The 20,783-nt window shown below is 36.7% G+C and overlaps 1 protein-coding gene across 2 annotated transcripts in view; it reads right to left on the bottom strand.

Annotated features, from left to right (window-relative positions):
- Window positions 1–18,763, bottom strand: part of LOC109052685 (phospholipid phosphatase-related protein type 1) — a 43,201-nt gene extending 24,438 nt beyond the window's left edge. The window contains exons 1-2 of one of the 2 annotated variants that reach the window (XM_042732154.1): window positions 18,660–18,763; window positions 3,678–3,774 (exon numbers count right to left, since the gene is read on the bottom strand). In XM_042732154.1, coding sequence (XP_042588088.1) covers window positions 3,678–3,737 — 60 coding nt within the window. In that variant the 5' untranslated portion in view covers window positions 3,738–3,774; window positions 18,660–18,763. Of the gene's footprint in view, window positions 1–3,677; window positions 3,775–10,204; window positions 10,362–18,659 lie in introns of those variants that run through there. The other variant, XM_042732155.1, reaches the window with a different exon arrangement.
- Between the last annotated feature and the right edge of the window lie 2,020 nt (window positions 18,764–20,783).

Raw genomic sequence — 20,783 nt, 5'->3', positions numbered from 1 at the left:
AGCAGACGCTTTTATCCAAAGCGACTTACAAATGAGGACAATAGAATCAAAACCAACAAAAGAGCAATAATATGCAAGTGCTATATTAGTATATTATTATAGTGTTATATTTCAATTTCACAAAGAAACGTGCAGCATTTTGTACAAGTAATAATAAAAGAACACATTTAATTTATAATTTGTCTTAAATCTCATTTTATAAAAAATTTTTACAAAAAAATTGACTTGAATCGAATCGTGAAATCAAAATGGTTACTTGAATTGTGACTTGAGTGAGTTGTTACATCCCTAATAATCAGCAATATTTGTCTACACATATTTTGTTAAAACATTTTAATATAGGAAAAACACCCCATGGCCACTATGAACAACCTTTGACCAATGAACAAATGAGTTTCAAATGAATTCACTGAAACAGTTCGAACTGGTTCACTGAATTTAACTGAACTTACAATTTTTTTTTTCGTACATTTAGCTGTTTATCTTCACCATGCCTCAAGACTGTTTAAATAAGACTCATCACCTTCATACCAGATCAGTCGAAATGTTTAACTTATGTATTTAGTTTCAACAAACACTGCTTAAAGGGTTGATTTCAATTTTTCCTTTCACTTTGGAGTGTTACAAGCTCTTGGTGTATAAAGATGATCTGTAAAGTTGCAAAGACTAAAGTCTAAAATCCAATGAGATATTCTTTATAAAAGTACTAATCACAGTCAACCACACCCTCCTAAAATGGCTCATTCTAACACACCCCCACGTCTATGTCACAATGCGAGAAGATTTGCATAATGCCGCCCAAATGTTCACGCAAAGAAAGGAGTAACTTTGATTCTCTCTGTTGCCGCCGGCGCCATGTCGTGGAGATGCTGTATGTTTCCTTATGAAAGCGAAACTACTTTTTTTGACCTTCCAAATGAGGACACAACTAGAAATCAGCGGTTAAGTTGTATTTACAACACTGCTGTATTCAACCCAAATATTCAGATATGTGCTGTGCATTTTACGGAGGATGAGGACTGTTTCCTGTGAGAGTAGCCTACAATGCCGGTGTTTGTTTTTATAAAGTGGAGTTCCAACTTTGCAAGGACAGTCTGGCGCTTCTGATTCACAGACTGTGTAAGTATGTTCAGATTTAAAGAATTTGCAACTTACGATTCACCCGCAAGATTTGAGCAGTTTAGATTAGTGCTTGTTGTTAGTCGTTTCTCTGATCAAAAATGCAGACATGGTATGCTCTGCATATTTCGTATGTATCTCTTATCACATACGACGTTTGTTCTATTTGACCGTAAGTGCCCTGCGAAGTGGACATCACAGGATATTCCGCCATGATTCCAGTTCGAAACGAGTGTATATGTTCCATTCAAAGGGCATTAAAGTATGTGAGATGTGAATTTAAATTGTATTTTTTTACAGAGGTATGGGATATCACACTCGTCTGTGTGTGAAGACGGCAGCAGCGCAGCGCAAATTCATGAACGAATGTTCACAAGTGACGTAAACTTCAATGGATTTCCCCTGGTCAGGGAGTAGGAAGCAATGAACACGGTGCAGGGATCATATCAATCGGAACACAGTTCATGCACGGAGCTCACTTCTAACCAGCTGGTTATATGAATCAGGTGTGTTAACTAAGAGAGACATGCAAAATATGCAAAGCAGGGGGGTGTAAGGACTGGGATTGGGAACACTGTGGTAAGGGGCGTCACATCACACACTTGAGGCATTCAGCCAATCACAACGCACTGGATAGCTGGCCAATCAGCGTACACCTCGCTTTTCAGAACGATGAGAAAATTGCCTCTGATCTAATCATGCATATGGTATAATTATAGTCTGCAATGCATGAATATTACTTTCATCAGAGCTAACAGTGAAAATAGGTCAACAGATGGTTGTGGTGTATTCCAGGTATACGGCTGTCATTACTGGTGAAGGGATATGTGTAGATTGCCACCAATTCACTAATAAGAATTTAAAACCAAAAATACAATACCAAAATATTTGTACTTTAAAACTAGGCACAAGATCTTATATTAGAAGCCAATTACTCATCGCTTTTTTGCCTTGTTGTTTGTCGATCAGTGAAAAACAGGCCCAATGATTAACCACATAAACAGGAACAACATGATCAGAAGATGGCCAGCATCCAGTTCCTGCACAGTCAGGAGCTGGGAGAGAAAGGTAGCTGGCATATGTCACCATATTGGACACGCTTCTCAGATCGGGTGCCTTTTCACAGGAATAATCTCTCTAAAGAAACTGTGCACACGACTGTATTTCTCATCATCTTCACTAAGCGAGCATTAGTCTGCATGATCATTTCCGTGTGGCCTAGTTTCCATCTCTGATGTGTCTTGAAAGCTCCAAGCAGATCCAGAGGCAAAGCAAAAGAAACACACACACTCACACACATCCATTTAGAGGAAAGCACTGAGGAATAGAGGATTCGCCCTGTAAAGGGAACCTCTGTGACAAGCATGTTCTTAAGTGTGTTTTATCTCTGTTTGCATGAAAAGTCCCAACTGAAGACGGACTGAGAAGCTACTAGCATAGATACACATTTTACTTCTCTCTTACACCATTTGGCAAGTGGTCTGGCACTTTGCTGCCAAGGTGTAATCCCTCTATTGTACACAGTCACAAAAGAAAAGAAGCACCGGCACTAAAGGAGGAAGTTAAATGTCATTCAAGTGCACACTCAGTAGGCAACTGAAAATCAAAAACAGGCACAAGTATGGCTGTAGAAAGTACATTTCTATTTTAGAAACAGTTTCTACAGTATTTCTGCGACGCTGCAACAACATGCAAACTATAACAGTGATAATCTCAGGTACTGATTATGTTCTTTATTCGATGTTAAAAGTGCCTAATGTGAGTTTGAATATAATTTTCCATGACCTTTAAAAGCCATACTGAAAGCAACAATAGATAGTTTACCTTTAAGATGTACGTTAAAATGTACATTGCATTGTACGTGATCTCAATGTATGTTTGATCAGGGTTGGGACTGAACTCTGCAGGAAGGTAGATCTCCAGGAACAGGGTTGGGCACCCCTGTCTTAAAGTGCCCCTATTATGCATTTTTTAAAAATGGCACCAGGGGTGTAATGGTACACAAACATTATGGTACAGTACGTATCTCGGTTTTGACATCACGGTTCTTGTGTTAATAGTGGTAATAGAGGTAACAGTGGTAATAGTTCATTACGCAACACTTGCAGGGCTAGAAAATAGATCTTTGGCCATGACGCTACAACTCCATGACATGGTTTATGATCCCATGCTAACGCATATTTCTGCTGAAGTAGAAAGCTGTATGTCCTGAATACTCCTCCGCAGTATCAGCAGCTCACAGCCCTGGATGTCTGGCATCCATTGTTCTCAGATTCAGGCAAATGGCACTGCGGTTCATCTCACAAACCCAACAGTCCTGTCTGAGAGATATGCACAACTCGACTTGCTGAGGGAGACGAGCGCTTTGAAGTGCCTACACACAGTTCCCAGTGATTAAACAGGATTTGACAGAAATTTTAATTAAATACTCGGCCAGTTTCAGAAAGAAAGGACGTCTTAAAGCCATATCAGAGAGTAAGGCACAGCATGATAACTGGTGAACGGAAGTGAAATTAATGCAGCTAGGTAATTGTGTTTTGGCTGAAAAATAAACTTACCTCCACAAATATGAAGCATGGTATGATGGAGTAACTACGGTGTGTATTATCTGAAGCCATTTTGCATCGATTCAGTAAAAGTTCCACAGTTGGCAATCTAAGAGAGAAAGTAGAAGTGGGTCAAATTAATAGCGCATTTAACAACAATTACAAATTTACAACAATTCTATAAAATGTAGTGACAGGAGAAAAACAGGAGAATGAATGTAGAAAAACTAGAAGTAGTTACTTTTGTAAAGTGATGTATTTCGTGTCACATTTTTCAGCTTCGAAATTCAAACATTACCTTTCAAATACAATTTATTTAAATACTTTTATTCTGCAAGGACACATTGAATCATTTGAAAGAAGCGGTAAAGATATTTATAATGTTACAAAAGATTTTTAAAATAAATTCTGTTCTTTTTGAACTATATATATTCATCAAATTGTTATCAGCATTGATAATAACCTGAAATGTTTCTTGAGCAGCAAATCAGCATATTAGCATGATTTCTAAAGGATCATGTGACACTGAAGACTGGAGTAAAGATGCTGAAAACACAGCTTTACATCACAGGAATAAATTACATTTTACAATATATTTACATAGAAAAAAATTTAAATTTTACAAATATTTCAAATAAATGCAGCTGTAATGAGATTAAGAGACTAAATTAATATTCCAACTTGAATGGCACCATGTACAGAAGTTGTGTCCTTTATGTTGTGGGAAAGGAACCAACTAACTAACTAACTAGCTAAATACATAAATACATGTATACATACATATATAAAGTACATACATATATACATACATACCCATGAGTTGAAAATTCTTAATCTGGGTTTCATGGCTACAAAATGCTACAACTGAGTTCAGTTAAATGTCTTTAAATGATTTCTGAAATACCTAAGCAGTATATCACAACAAATAGGAGCTCACAACAAATTTCAGAATCTGAAAAGAGCAGCCAGAAGAAACAATAAAAACACTTATGACCCCTGAACCTAATATTGAAATAAGGAAAAAATGAAAAAAAGAAAGAAAAAAAAAAACAGAACAAAGACAAAACGACAAAGAAAAGACTTTAACTGTGCAGCATTCTCAGAAGAGCAACATAAGGTCAAACCCAAACACTTCTTCTGCTTTTCTCTTTTTCCTTTATCATCCATACATATACACAAAATGTACACACAAACAACAAGAAACATTTTACACATGAGATTCATTATGTAAATTTGCTGTCTCCTAGGGCAGCAATTAAGCAGAAGTGTGTAATTTTTATGATGTTAAAATATTTTATCCTACCCCAGAGTTAGAAGCAAGAACTACTCTCTAAGACATATTGGGTCGATTCCTCAGAAAAGTGTAAACACTGTGGCTTTGTGGCACAATCAAAACCAGCATGATGCCACAAAACATGGTGTAGCTTCGGGGAGGAATGATTTTTTGACTTACCACTAGGGAATTGTTTGGGGAAACTTCAAATCATTTTTTATTTTGCCAATTCCATTTGGTGACACTTGTGGCACAGAAATTAACAGTCCTCTCCAACCCAAAGTAAACTTCCCTCTCATTTGAAATTACAGGAACTAGTTGGTGGGGCAAGCTGTTGTGGCTATGATTCAGAATTAATCGGAACTGCTCGCAATTAATCCGAACTCTTTCTTCAGCGAATGTACTGGAACCAGCATTTGTTTTCTATGATGACTGTGTATTTGAGCATCTATCTATGTATGCTTTCTAAAGCAAATACACATCACACACATTCAGAGAGTGAATTTATGCCATGAAAATTCATCATAATTCAAAACATCACAAAACTCATCTATGATAACAACAAGAAAAAAAAGAAAAAAAAAAGTTAGAGGCAGCTGTTCAGTCTGCCACATCTTTTCTTAATTGGCGCATGTGACAGACCTCGACAAAAGAGTAGTTTTAAGTCTATTCATGCAGCATAAAAAATGGCCCAAAAAGTATTTGGACAGTTAAGCCACATTAAAAAAATGAATGAATATATCAAAATATCAGTGAAAACACCAATAAGTGGCACCTGATGAGACTTCGGTTTTGATATGGGTCTTAGTAAGTATATTGGTACAGTTGACTAGTTTGGTTTTCATTGCAATTCTAAAAGGTACACTGACTAAAATGGTGTATGCTTTACAATGAAACAATTTTCACTCAGGAATTTTCACTCAAAAAAAAACAAGCAACACACTGAATTAAAGGATAAATAAATAAACAGACAGAAATAAACATTATCTACTAATAAAAAATACCTCCGATAATTTTTGTTTTATTTACAACTTTAAATTATATATATCCCAATACAGTTATTTTTGCTTTAAATAAGGACTTTATATCATCAAAAGTTTTGATGCCATAGAAATTTCTAAATTCTTGTCACGTGTCAATATCACAAAAAAAAAAAATACTAGTACTAATACAAACTCGCTGAAGACCATTAAAAAGTCAGAGAGTAAATAAGAATAAGAAACTATTACAAGCAATAGGACAAAAAAACTAAAGTAATAACAAATGCTACATACATTGTATGAAGTAATCAAATGTATAAAAACGCTGCATATTCTTCAGTGTGGAAATTAAATATATATTTCTTTTTATTAAAGTTACAAGAGATTAAGGCAAGAGTTTCTCTTTTGTTGAGTGATTAACATGAATGACAGACAGCAGGAATATTAGACTGCTGTCACTTCCCAGATCTAATATACTGCTACACGCATTTTGACACATATAATGCTTTCACTTAAGACCTAAAATACTGTGAATAATTACAAAAAAATGAACAAATACACAAATAAGCTGCTGATTGCATTTCAATGGCATAAAATCACTTGTTTAAATTCTATTTTGTTATACAGAACTGAATAACCATTGAATGACAGACAGCAGGAATATAGACTGCTGTCACTTAAAGAGAATGCCAAGATGCGTACATACATTGTATACTGTAATCATATGTTAACAGCACATTTCTTCAATGTGGAGCTTGAAATTGCTTATTCACTTAAGGACCTAAAATACTGTGCTATTACATGCAGAACAGGCATTTTGACTGCTGTCACATTAAGTGTGTTTTACACCATTCAAGCTGTTTTCTTAAAAGTCACCTTAATACCAAATAGCGAAATGAGCTGCTGATTGCATTTCAATGGCATAAAATCACTTGTTTAAAAATGCATGCAAATGATGTTTTCATGACAATGTAGCACAGCAATGTCACACTAGTGTGTAACCGCGATGGAGACCATAGTCCAAAATCTCTAGTAACCGCGATAGAGACCATAATACAAAACACCCCTAGCCCTCGTCATGTAGAAGTACTGTCTTCCTCCATTCAAGCCTAGTGATATGGTGATTGCCACTCCAAGCCTGTCATGGCCCTCACAGCAATGTAGCAGTGTGTAACTTGTCTTCCTCCATCTGCAGTTTCTATCATCTGTGTCTACAGTATCATTACTAAACATCTTTTCATTTGGGCCCTGTCAGCCTAGACAATGATTCATGACACTATTACCTCAAGCAAACTTACAACAATGCACTCACAACACATAAAATCAATCAAAACAACATTACCTCCCGCAAACTGACGCTGCTGTAGGTCCAACACTTGGTCATTGCTTTACATCTTAGAAGGTCTAGAATGTTCAGTTATGCTGATACACAGTAGTTTATATACCTTCCCTACCACCACCAACTCACATTCACACCCTTTACATTCACATTCAAATTTAAAACATCAACAACATCACATAACAAACTATAACCCGAAGATGCTAAACTGAGAACAGGCGTGAAAAAAAATAATGAATTTTGGTAATACAAACAGCCGCTTCTGCAAAAAAAAAACACATATCCCACATGGCTTGAATTTACATCTACATCAACAGCCTAAACTTTGATGTAATAAAAAGCTAATCTGCTATGTGGGAAATACAATCTTTTGTTAGTTACACATTCAGTTTAAAACTTAAAATTAATTTCCAATTAATTTGTCTAAAAATTAATTCCTCCTTTGAAAGCCTATAGGACCATAACATTTCGACCAATCAGATTATTCGGTCCGAACCTGACTGTCAACATATGTATTTGTATACCTCTGTGCACCCTGTTCGCACAGACATGACACGTCATCGGCGCATTCAATTACGCTACTGCAGACCGAGCGAGAAAGGAAGGCGTTATTATTCTAATATTATGCACTTTTTTTACTGTAATGTTTTCTCACTGGTGAATGAGATATGATGTAATCTGACAGCTTTGCATTTAAACCTCCACCAATGCTGTCTTTCATCGTGTCGCTAGCCTCCATCTGCCTTTGTGCGCTCATGTGTTTTGGAGGGGGTGTGTCTTTGGAGAGTGATTATTCAGGAAGCCTCTCTGAAATTGCCTACCCTACCTTTGAAGGTGCTGTATGTAGGATAGACACCGAATGGTTGAACTAGGTATTGCAGTACAAATTCAAAATACTGGAGTGTTTTTTTTAATTATATAACACTTGCGTCAGACTTGATGCACACACAGGTTGCCAGATTGACAACACAAACAGGAACGCGCTTGACGATGAATGTAAAGAAATACGCTGTTTTCCACCAACTGGCAACCCGGGGTGCCAAAATACAATTGAGTAAACTTGAAGTGGGCAGGTTTCACAAAACAAACACCGACATTCCGGCCCAGAATGCACTTTTTCAAAGGAGAATAACTGACTGTAGCATTGTTTTTCAGATAAACAAGTATGTTAACTTAGCATGTTTCCTAAATATCTGCAAACATTCTTTAGTAGAGTCAAATTCTTACATACAGCATCTTTAAATGGGCACGTACAAGCCTACTGTTTGTGTACTTCCGAGTCAGAGCACCGTTTTATTAAATAAATGCATGAATAGAATAAAAACAAGATCACAATAAAGAGCAATAAAATTGGATGAGATTATACTATCTATAAATAAAACATTAACTAGGAGGTAAAGACTGTACAAACTAAACAATAATAATGTTACTGTCCAATGCTAACAATCACCTCGCTTACAGTACATAATGTTTCACGTTAAACTGTAAGATTACACATATGGTAAGGTATCATTTAAGGCTAAACAGACTGTTCGAAATACTAATGTTTATTGTAAAGTTCAACAAAATTAGTTTAATTTGCCCACTGACAATAATGCAGGTGGAAATTTTTTATGCTACCAGCTGAAGCTGGATGTGACGACACGCGGACTGTGAAAAAGGTTTATTGTTTGCAAATCCATATGAATGTCATGCATATGTTTTTGTACGTTCTGCTCATTGATGTTATACCTACAGTTATTTTCGTACAAGTGAGATTGTACAAATTAATTGAAACCGGCTTTGACCTCAGAGACACCAATTTAATATCAGTTTAGGCTGCAATCTAACTAAAACTAAATTAATTAGAATGAATATTGTTTGTGTAACTATAAAAACTCTCATCTTATTGCCTTTCTAGAAAGTGTTTCTTGGTAAAAGCGAAAAACACCTTCAACCTTAGGGCTGTACTATGGAACTTTCTCCTCTCTATTGGCATATCTGGCTGGAACATAAAACTACAAGTTACTTGCAGAATTTGAGGGAAGTCCATGGTTTCCTGTGAACATTTTAGAGCAGATCATTTCTACAGCAAGACCCAGTGACAGCAAGAAGAAAGTCCTACAAAGCCTTTAATCTGAACAACATGTCATCTGAGCAAGTAGCATCTCTCCATTTTTGACTGGAGCATGGTGCTACACGACTACTTTTTACAATACTTGGGTTTTGAGAGAAGAAACAACCCTGTCAAAGAGGACATGAAACATCTAAGGTATAGGGATCTCAAAGCAGAACAGCATCCCAAGGATTTCTATGACTCAGGACAGCAAATGTTCTGCAAGTTCAGTCAAAACAGTTAACTGGACTCAAAAGAAGATCTGTAATGGCCACTTAAAATCAAAAACGTACCTTTAGGAGAACTAGACGCTAAGAGTTTCTCTTCAGAGAGTACATGCACACAGTCAAAAGTAACATGCAAGTCTGACATTACTCTCAAAAAAGAACAAGTTAAGCCCAGGATACACAAAGTCGACTTCCAAGAACTAGTGGAAACAAAAGCCAACCGTGTTTTCGCCACACATTGGCTGCGCCTGGACTGAAAAGCTGTGCTTAAACAACCAGCACATGATCTGCGCCTGCATGTTAACATTTACTGTCTATATCAGCAGGTATCAATAGTCTATATTTGTCATTTAAAAGGAGAAACCAAAACAAGCATATATAAGATATATGCATATATGTAATGTAAACAAAGCAGCACTTTACATATGTTGACTTGGATGTATATCTGAGCTGGAAAACATCTCTACATCATCAACTTACAAAGCCCCCAATACTCACTGGAATGATTTCATTACTAACACTGAAGTCTTTGAACAGGCAGAGCTTACTAGCATCAAGGCCATGCTGTTCAAGACGCAGCTGCACTGGACAGACCACATCTTCAAGATGGAGAATTATCACCTACCCAAGACTGCTGCAAGCTGCACTCGCCCTTGGCCATCACGACAGAGGAGCACCGAAGAAGAGGTTTAAGGACTCTACAGCAAGACCTACTGACAGGTTATGGATAGGGTCTACTCCAGCCTCTGATCGCGAATCCTGGGGACACCGTTCACCAGGAGGTCTATTGCTTCGAGAAAGCATGCAGGGCTGGTCTCGAAGACTAAAGGAGATGGAGGAATAATATGACATTGCAGCATATAAAACAAAATACAAAAAGAAAAGAGAATGCTTATCAATGTTTGTGATTTACTTTTTTGTTTTTGTTTTTTGTGAAGGAATATGCTTGAATACAAAATGGAAGGTGACACTAGCTATGTTTCCATCCAAAGATTTGCGAATAAGGCACCGTTTCCATCCAACGAGCCCAAGAGAACAAAAGCGTCACTTCTTGGTAAACTAGCACTAAATATCACTAAGAAAACTAGGAGAAGCCACTGAATACAAAACTACCAAATTTTTTCTATAAGTTTGATTTCAACATACAATCATTGCTGTTAATAGTGTTCAGTGTCTGTTTGATTACATGACATAAACTAACTGCTTGATTTTTACTGTACATTTCTGCCATATGGACATCAACTTGAGATAGTCACCACTGATAAGCTATTACTAAATATAATGTAGAAACTTTCATTTTCTGTAAAGGTGCTTTGCAACGATTTGCATCACTTTACAAATTAACGAATTGAACTGAACTGAATTGAATATAATAATTATTATAAATTACTTGTGTCTCAGAGCGAGCAGACGAAACACAATAAATGTAGTCATTGTTTTCAGAGGTGGATGCTGCTGTTTGGGAACGCAGTCGTGTAAGACAATTCTACAGAAATACTTTGACGACAGACTTTGCTTAGGCTTTTCAGAATGAGCAAAACAACATATAGATGCTGTGAACGAGATCGGTCTGCTGCTAGTCAAGTTATCCCGTCTCATAGTGCAAAGTCACTTGACTTTTTCGTTGTGCATGGATGATTTTATTTGGTAAATATATTTCCATCGTAGTTTATGCACATTTTTTTCTTATCGGATAAAAAGTTTATCCTACTCGAATGTGCACGCAAGTTTGCAAGCATGCACTGTTTTCTATCAAAGCGTTAATACACATAGAAATCGTATCCTTGTGGCGCGGCTGACACAGAAGATCATAAGCTGCCTGTTTTCAGCTCATATTCTCCAAAATGGCGCTATGGTGATGGGGAGAGACAAAAAAGGAGACAAATTGTTGAATAAAGTCATTATTTTTGTTTTATTCACGTACAAAAAGTATTGTCGTTGTTTCATAATGTTACGGTTGAACAACTGATGGCAGATGGACTATTCTGACGATGCTTTTCATACTTTTCTGGACCTTGACAGTGTATTTTACTTGGCAGTCTATGGGACAGTCACAAGCCTCCAGGTTTTCATCCAAAATATCTTAAATTGTGTTCCAAAGACGAACGAAGCTTTTGCAGGTTTGGAATGACATGGGGGTAAGTGATTAATAACAAAATTTTCATTTTGGGGTGGAGCATCCCTTTAAAAGATGAAAACTAATCAACATCACACTGTGATAAGAAATCAAACACACACAGAGAGACACAAGCAATCTAAACTTAGATCAAATGTGTTATAACACTGTGGGAAAGTCTTCAACCTTATTACACAAAGCCTAAGTTTGGATCTATACCGGAAAGTGTTTCTGAAGGAAAAATGATTTGCACTTGTCTGTGCCAAACGCGTTGCCATCATGCTAGGCTATAGTGGGTGTTTGTTAGGGCATTTCTAGGTCATTGCTTACTGGCCAAAAGACAAAAGAGTCCACCTACAAGGATGATATTCTGGTCTCTATCGCTTGGGGTTTTTCCTTCACTATGAGATTTTATGCTTTATCATCCATAACACTAAATGCTGAGTATTATTATTTGAACCTCTCACCCTCGACAAACCATGCCGAATTGTATGCACCAAAGCATTTATTAAATGTCTGAGATTTTCCAAAACCCCCAAGTATTAGCAATATTAATAGTAATGCTTGCCTAAGCAAACACCACTTAATTATTATTAAAATATTCTTGGTCTCTATTGATTATGCACTCAAAGTAGATAAAACAGCTATTTTGGTGTATTCTGTCCTTTGAGGAAAAATAAACAGAGAGGCCACACAAATAGCAAAACAGTAAGCATAAATACTGTATATGGCATATACCCAAATACTACATGACAAAAATATCCTGTTTGCATGACATATGCATGAATGTGTGGGAAATACTCAGGTCGGGTTATTCACTGTTGAGGTTTGAGGAGAGATAAAGCCCTCTGGCTGTGTCCATCCCAGCCAGGACAGCATCTCTCCTGCTGGAGTATCTGAGCCTGAGATCCAAGCGCTGCCCCGAGGGAACGGCTGTGACATATCTCCAGCACAACCTCTCTCTGACTGCCATCAGTGTAATGTGATACCAGTCAGAAGCCACTAATGGACTGGGGGTTCATGAGGCCCAGCTCAGATAAATGATGAAGGACCAACTGGTGCACACAGACTCTGTTGCTAAACCTACAAAGCAGCCTTCCTGTCTACAGCTGGACTGGAACGCTCTTCATAGACAGAAACTCTTTATAGGAACTCAAATAGTGTTCCTTATGCAAAGCATCCTTTAGACACTAATGATTACACTAGTTGTTAAGATAATGGGCTCGATACTCTATGCTTAATCTCATTATGAAATGGAAATTCAGATTATATTCTAAATGCATCGCATTGTATGATTTGTCTATGCATGTTTCATTTTCTAGTAATGTTTAATCAAAATGTCATAACAACATCCCGATAGAATGACAGACTTCTCTCTGGTGATGTATACCAGACTTCTCCAAACATTTATTCTGCGTTAACCCTGCTCCTTTCTTAAAATCAACTGCAAGCTCAGATTCAGATCTGCCTCCAAACAATTAACAATCAATTCACATAAACCACTCCAGATTTTTTTTATTTTCCGATAATCGGTTTCACTAATTTTTTTCCAGATAAACAACATTTCTCTGGCTCAGTTGCCATTTTTGATGTTTGTCATGTGATTTTTCCTCCCAAGCCAGTTAAGCGCAAGCCCCACAGCCACATTCATTTGTTAATTTAATCATGCAGTCATGCCAGTCAAAAACAGATTATACTTTGAAAAAAAGGTTGGATCTGATTGCGGCAAACAGTAATGCTACCTATAGCATCAGGATACGCTGCTGATGCTATGCTAAGGTTATGTTTACAGATAAGTCTTTCCGTTAGTTTTTCAAAGCACCTTCATTTCCTGAGAACTGAACTCTGAGAAGCAAAAGAACCAAGCTGCAAATGAACACAGTGTAAACCACCAAAATAAAAACTAGATGCTTTAACTGATTAAAAATGAAGACATGAACACATTTAAATGAGTCATTTTAAGTGATTTTAAAGTTATTCTATAAAAATCTAATTTGTATTATTTTTATTCAGTGGTCAATTTTATATTTTGCAGTACGACATTTTACTGCTATACATACCTTCATTTGTTTAATACATCATTTAGAAATTATCACAATAAAATATATATTAATATGTAACAGTCAAATTGAACAACTCAAAAACAATGGAAATGTAACCTATGGAAACTAACATGGAATGGTTTCACTTTCTGGTCACTAAAAGTGTTTTAAGTTGGTTCTTGTAAAAAGTATACTGTATATACCCAAATTATTGTAGTGTCTTGAAGTGTGAACACTAGAGGTGTGACGAGACACAAGACGAGACACAAGGTTGGAATTAATAGTCTGCTAGACATGAAAAACAGTCTGCATGTATATTTTGAATTTTTTTTAACTAATCATTTTTTATTGAAATGAAAATCATTTCAGCTATATTGAGTCATATGCAGTAAAATACAACATTATATACAAGCACTGTAATAGGTTTTGCCACAAACTAAACTGACTGGCTCCTCTCATGATTTGACAGTTTCTTAAGACCTTAGACCTGTATATGAGTTATGAGCTCTGTTATATGAGTTATAAGAACCTCTGATTGAAGCTGTGTGTGACCTCCTAGCTGAACTCCATTCCACAAATTCATCATTGAAATAAAGAATACAAATAACAAAAATAAACATGTTTTTCTTAGTCTCATTAACTGCAAACAATAAGTGCAACCATAAACTAAGTACCCTCTCAAATTAAAAAGTGCAAACAAACAGAGACCTCATTTTTCTTCAAGGATGATACAGAGCTAAGAGACAGTTCATACACAGCCCAGCCTAAGAAAGCTTTGATATTGGGAGTCTTAGTCTTATATACACGGTCTTGTCATGTGAACTGTGATTCCTGATTCCTGCTGCACTGTGTGCAACTCTGCAGCTCACGCTGGATGAGCAGAGCAGGGTGCTTTTATTTTATATTGGCCAGTTATCCAACTGATTTCAATTGTTTTTATTTCTATTTAAAAAATCAAAACGACAGTGGAGAAATGTGATGTAAACATAGCAGTTTACATCTATGCTAACTTTACCCTCACACTTTGTCATGGTGATATCACAAGACAGCGGCTGCGTCCGAAAGCTAAGGCTGCTGACTTGTTGCCTTTCTGCCTTATCAGCCAATGACTTATGCTTCAAAAACTGATCAAATGAAGGCATCTCAGGAGACAGGAAGCTAACACTGGATCCAGACGTGCCTTGATGCTTCCCGCCTTAGAATGCATCCTCCGAAAGCAGCATTTTTCAGCTTTCGGGCGCAGCCAGCCATCATGATGTTATTTTTTACACAGAAATTGGTAGGTCTATTAGTACAATCTGTTGACTTTAGTTCCTGAAATTTGGTTGATTTGACATGGAATGACCCCCCCCGTAATATTCAAGTAATTTTGTGAGAATTCCTGTTTTTTTTTATATACTGTATATCAAAATATTGCAATGTCAGTGTTTTTTCCAATACTGTGCAGCCCTACTAAACACGGAAATTCAACCAAAAGAAGCTGTCCTAGAAAGAAGAACAATAACGCTACAGTAAGCAACTACACAGAACATTCGAGCAGCAACCAACTAGCTAACTCTAGTGACCACAAATCAACATTATAACCACACAGGTCACCCCAATAACACCCACAACTCCCTAGAAAGCTTTCAGCGTGCAAAACCACTGACATTTCCAGCAGAAAACATAAAAACCAGTTTTAACATGTATATGGAACAGCACTTTCACATATATTAACTGTGACACCGAATTAAGTTTTTTATCTGTGTGATGGGTTAAGTATTAATCTAACCCGTTTTAAATATGTCAGCACAGAAATGAAACGCAGTCAAGCAGAGTTCAGTTTAAATGTGTTCTCTGGAACGAACGCATAAATCCAAAGCGTCTCGCGTGGCTAATTCTCGCTTCAAAGCCTTCAAGAGCTGCACACTAGATCCTCTTTCCAATTCACCAGCAATTAACAGTCAGGGAAAATCAGCAGTGCCCCGCAAAAAGCTGTTCTAGAGGGAAACCATGATTTTCCTTTGCATTTCAACTGCTGGGTAATTAAAACCTTGACTGAGGCGTTTCCGATTAGCTGCCTTAGAGAATTAACCAAAGCTTTAACTTTCAGAAGAATGAAAGGGGTCACAGCGGATCTCAGTATTATTCATCTTTCTGTCTCTCTGGTCAGCATTACAGCCGACTTCACACCTGATGGATATCTGACCTGGCACACTTCATAGCATTCTCGATTAAATGGCGCTTTTACAACTAAACAATCAAGTATTTGTCTACAGGCCTATATCATGCTGTTCAAACACTGCCAGGACACTTTCCAAATGAAAATCGACAAATAAACCCTTGGCAAACACAATCACCTGTTAATTTGTGCTCAAACATTGCACTTGTCTCAGATTTTCCTACAGGACAGGATACTGAGGTTAATATACAGTAAATCATGGCAGCGGCTCACATCTGCTGCACTTTATAGTAACTGCTACCTTCAGATTTTCAGGAAAGTGGTTTATGCAGTTCCAAATTGACTGAACGAGTTTGCAGTACCTTTTCTCAAGAATCGCAATATTTTGTGCTGTTTTGCAGTGTTTATGCAACTGTCTTGCAACAGTCTATATATTTTGTGTAGTCTGTACATATGTATTTTATATACCTTACCAATTTCTTTTTCTTTTTTCCTTTTATTCAGTAAGGATGTATTAAATTGACCAAATGTGAAGAAAAACATTTATAATGTTGCAAACGATTTATATAATATATATATATATATATATATATATTATTCATTATTTTAAAAAGAGAGAGAAAAAAGCAAAATCAGCATATTAGAATGATTTCTGAAAAATCATGTGACACTGAAGACTGATGCTGAAAATTCAGCTTTGATCAATAATAAATTACATTTGAAATATATTAAAGAAAATAAAAGAAAAAGTAAAACATCTTACTGACCCCAGACTTTTGAATGGTATTTTATCTGTGTATCATTAATGAATTTCCTATTTTTCAAGGCCTGGAAATCACAGTTTTTCCCCTCAATTTCTCCCATGACTAAGGCAAACCTAAATCAATGCTCTAAAACACGCAAAAACTCGCTAATATTGCCATCTTCTTAAGTATTAACAGTCTCTGTGTGACTATGTTCAATCACAACATCAACTGAATCTCTGAGAAATCAAGATAAGAAACCATTCTTCCATTATTCAACAAACACTACAGTCCCGACTCAAACTCACACCAATGTATGCCAAAACTGCACATGTCAGGCCACTCAAACAAAAACAGCGTTTGAAATTACACACAACAGCTTTAACTGGTTCTCAGAGGAAGTACAGATTATATTTATAAGCTCTGTTATCACAGAAAAGTGTAATTTTTTCTCAAACCGTCCATGAATAACCCAGGAGCAGGAATCAGTCAGACCGTGAGATTACCATCCATCTATCAGCCATGTGTTCACTTCTCATGAACAGATGTTACTAAATGAATCCCTCCGTAGGCTTTTCCTTGTCCTCGACAAGCTACTGTATGTTCGTCAACATCCTTGTTGGTCCAGGAACAACAGTCCTGTCAACCAATCAGATTTTAGGGTTAGGGCTGGCAACAGAGCATCAACAGCATTATTACCAAGCTGTTATTTCTCCATGAATTTAGAGCAGCTAATAGTTAGAGATACAGCTGGGTTAGTCAGACAGCAATGGCAAAAGATGTTGATGCTGATCCAGGAACATGTCCTACTTGGCAAAAAAATCAAAGAGAATGGTTGACTTACTTTTTGCTCTATCTAGCTAGCTAAATCTAAATAAATAATTCTAGTGAAATCTTTCCTAGTCACTCTAGAATTAAACGATGAAAAAACACAAGTACTTCGGTTAAACAACCAACTCAGACTTCATTCAGATACCCAATTCAAATTCTCTCCACATGGCAAGCTCAAATGCACAAAAACACCCATATTTCACCAATCCAATAAACACCACCTTGTTTGGTATCAAAATGCACCCTTTAGGTGTAAATAAAGGTACAAAGTTGCAACCCCAGTGACAGCTTTTTCTGAGCATTAGGCTATAAGACTTTGTGATTTCAGGTCAAGCATGACTAAAAAATACAAACAAACCTGTTATCATTTTAAATAATTTTATTTTTAAGTTTCAGACCCTTAATTTGGGTAACCACAGCAACCAGAGACCATGCTTTAAACATGCAATGCAATATGTGGCCCACTAACTTGCGGGGTTCCCACATTGTGTGTCCAGTTCATGTCTTCACGATATACTACAGTCCGGATTTGGTGCAAAAAGATCCCAAATGATCTTCAAAAAACGGCAGGATACAGTCAATTAAATTAATCACTAAATTCTGCTTTTCTATCCAAGATATGTATCTGATCGAATGCATTTTCCTATGAACTAAGCCCAGAGGCTGTGTGGACCCATCTGTGTGTCCAGCATTACTGGCACTCCATATGACATTCGGTCAAACCAGATAAATGTCAAATCATCCGCTTCGTATTTGCGCGTAAAAACGCATCGTATAATTTCTTTCTTTCGCTGGCGCACAAAATCTTCGCAACTTCCCTATTAGTGCATTTTATGCCTTTCAAATTCCAATTCTCCATCACTGATGCATCATGCCATGAGGACAGCTGTCAATCATCACGGAGATGCTCCATCAAGACTGTAGGATGAGAAGATCACTTGTTTCCAACATGTAGCTTTCACTAGGTGTCCCAAGCTGTACATGATTTACGATTACTGACTATTAGCACGTTTTTATACGCAATTCTTTCTGAGATCCAAATAACGAGTGTGTTAAGACATGTCCCCGTTTCCTTGCCAGCAAATGTAAAATGGACACAAAATATCACCGGACGCACGAGACAATGGCAGGTTGCAACTACCACATGCTTCATCATTTCACCCCTCCGACCTCCTCTAACAACTTACCGTGCGATGGATGTATATTATTCCCGAATTAATCCATCAGTGTTCACTGGGAATAGATTGGGAAAACCGGTATTCCATTATCTGCGTTTTCTGTAGCGTTTCTGACACACAGAATTAGAGAAGAGATATGAAAAAAGACGATAAAGAATAAACAAGAAGACAAACAAACACAAACACACAACAAACACACACTCAAACACACACTCACAACACACACACACTCAAACACACACACACACAGAGACGCTGGGATGAGTGGGAGGCGGGGCTGGGAACACGAATTTACCCATTCCTACTATGGCGCAGGAGTCGTTCATGAATATTTATGACGCACGCGAAGCGGGTCCAGTATCAGCGTGAGGTAATTAATACTCAGAAGCTGAGCCTTCGCGGTAGTAGCTCAGGGAAATTCGGGGTGGGAATACGTGTTGTACGATGTTGTGGTGTTTATTGGGAATTCGAGTCATTTCATCGAATCGATTCGTTCAGACGGATTCAGTGAACTTGTTAAAAAAAAATCGATCCTGAGTCATTTCTGTAAAGTGTTAAGTTGCGGTCACATTTACCTTTCAGCGAATTTTCATCGGTGAAATACAGTAATTTCAATATACTATCCTTTACGAAAATTAACCATGATTTTACTACAAATTAAACCAAAAAACAAACATTGTTACTATAGTTAAACCATGGTAACCACAAATTAACCAAGGTTTTGCAATACTAACCATAGTTAAACCATCTAACTGTGAAATAAAAGCAATAATTTGATTGAAAGCCACTCCTAAAATAAATAAACAAATAACACTATAAACCAACAAATATTCTTAAATCCCTACAAAAAAAAAATAAATAAATTAAAACAGAAAAAAACAAATAAATAAAAAAATAAAAAATAAAAAATCAAATAATTTTAAATGTAACTATAATGTATAATGGGAATTGTACTGGTTTTAATTGTAACTTTAATGTTGGTCAATTGGTCTCCTTCTATTGGTGGCTTGTTAAAACACAAAATCCTAATAGAACATGTCGCAAAACACATACAGGAAACCATTTTTAATGGTTAAAAGTCGATGGTTATTTATTTTTTTTATTTATTATTTTTATTATCATTAAAATCACTACAATAATTAATGTATAGTCATAATTATTTATTCAGCAGGGAATGCACTTCATGCATGGTTGTATAGTCAGATGTTGTGGTGTTTATTGTTCAAACACTATTAACAACATTGTGTTAGATAAATTCCATTAATACATAAATATTAATAGTGTTATTATTCATAATGAATCCATATTTTGTTAAAAAACTCCACACACAAAATCAATCGAATCTTTTATGTTTTTTTTAAAGTTATCACAAAATCAATTTGATCTATATATATATATATATATATATAAATAAATAAATAAATATACATAAACAATACAAATTCAACAACATAAATTAATTATGCTACATATCCATTATATTTTTTACAACATTATTCCCATCTCGCTTGAAAACTCAATTTCTAAATAAGTCGAAGTCAACTTCGTAAATGGTTTCGACCGAATGCTTCCAAAAGAATCGGTTCAAAAGAACAATTCGCCTGCGAACTGGACAATGGACATAATTCAAGCGTGAACAGAAAGACAAACAAGCCGGACCCCTATGGTTTCCAAACAGAAGCGTACTGTGATTTGACTGGTCACCCAGTTCAGTGACTACGTTTGCGTCTGCTCTTGAATTATTCATTAGATGTTCAGGAGGTAGACTGGCTAAAATTAACGCGGGCTTCTCCATGCGCGTTTGAACTGCTTTCGTATTAAAACGCCAACATACGTTCACCTGAACGCATGTTTACGTATACCTATAAGTAAAACAAGAACACGTCCTGTTAACGCCTACCAAACAGAATGCCGTTCCACTGGGCAGCTGCTATTAGATGATAATTTGTCATGGCAGGCGCTACACACGCATCTGTTTGCGCTGAGGATGTGCCGTCAGGCGTTTAATGTATGCAGTTTGGACAAAGAGACTGGAGGAATGCAGAGAGCGCATGTTGCTTTGTGGTGTGTGTTGTATATATATATATATATATATATATATATATCCCCCTCAGGCCAGCAGCTCTCAATGCC

This window comes from Cyprinus carpio, chromosome B10 (assembly GCF_018340385.1).
Source record: "Cyprinus carpio isolate SPL01 chromosome B10, ASM1834038v1, whole genome shotgun sequence".
Lineage (NCBI taxonomy): Eukaryota > Metazoa > Chordata > Actinopteri > Cypriniformes > Cyprinidae > Cyprinus > Cyprinus carpio.
Note: the sequence above shows the minus strand (reverse complement) of the source record. Positions and strands in the feature narration are given on the sequence as shown.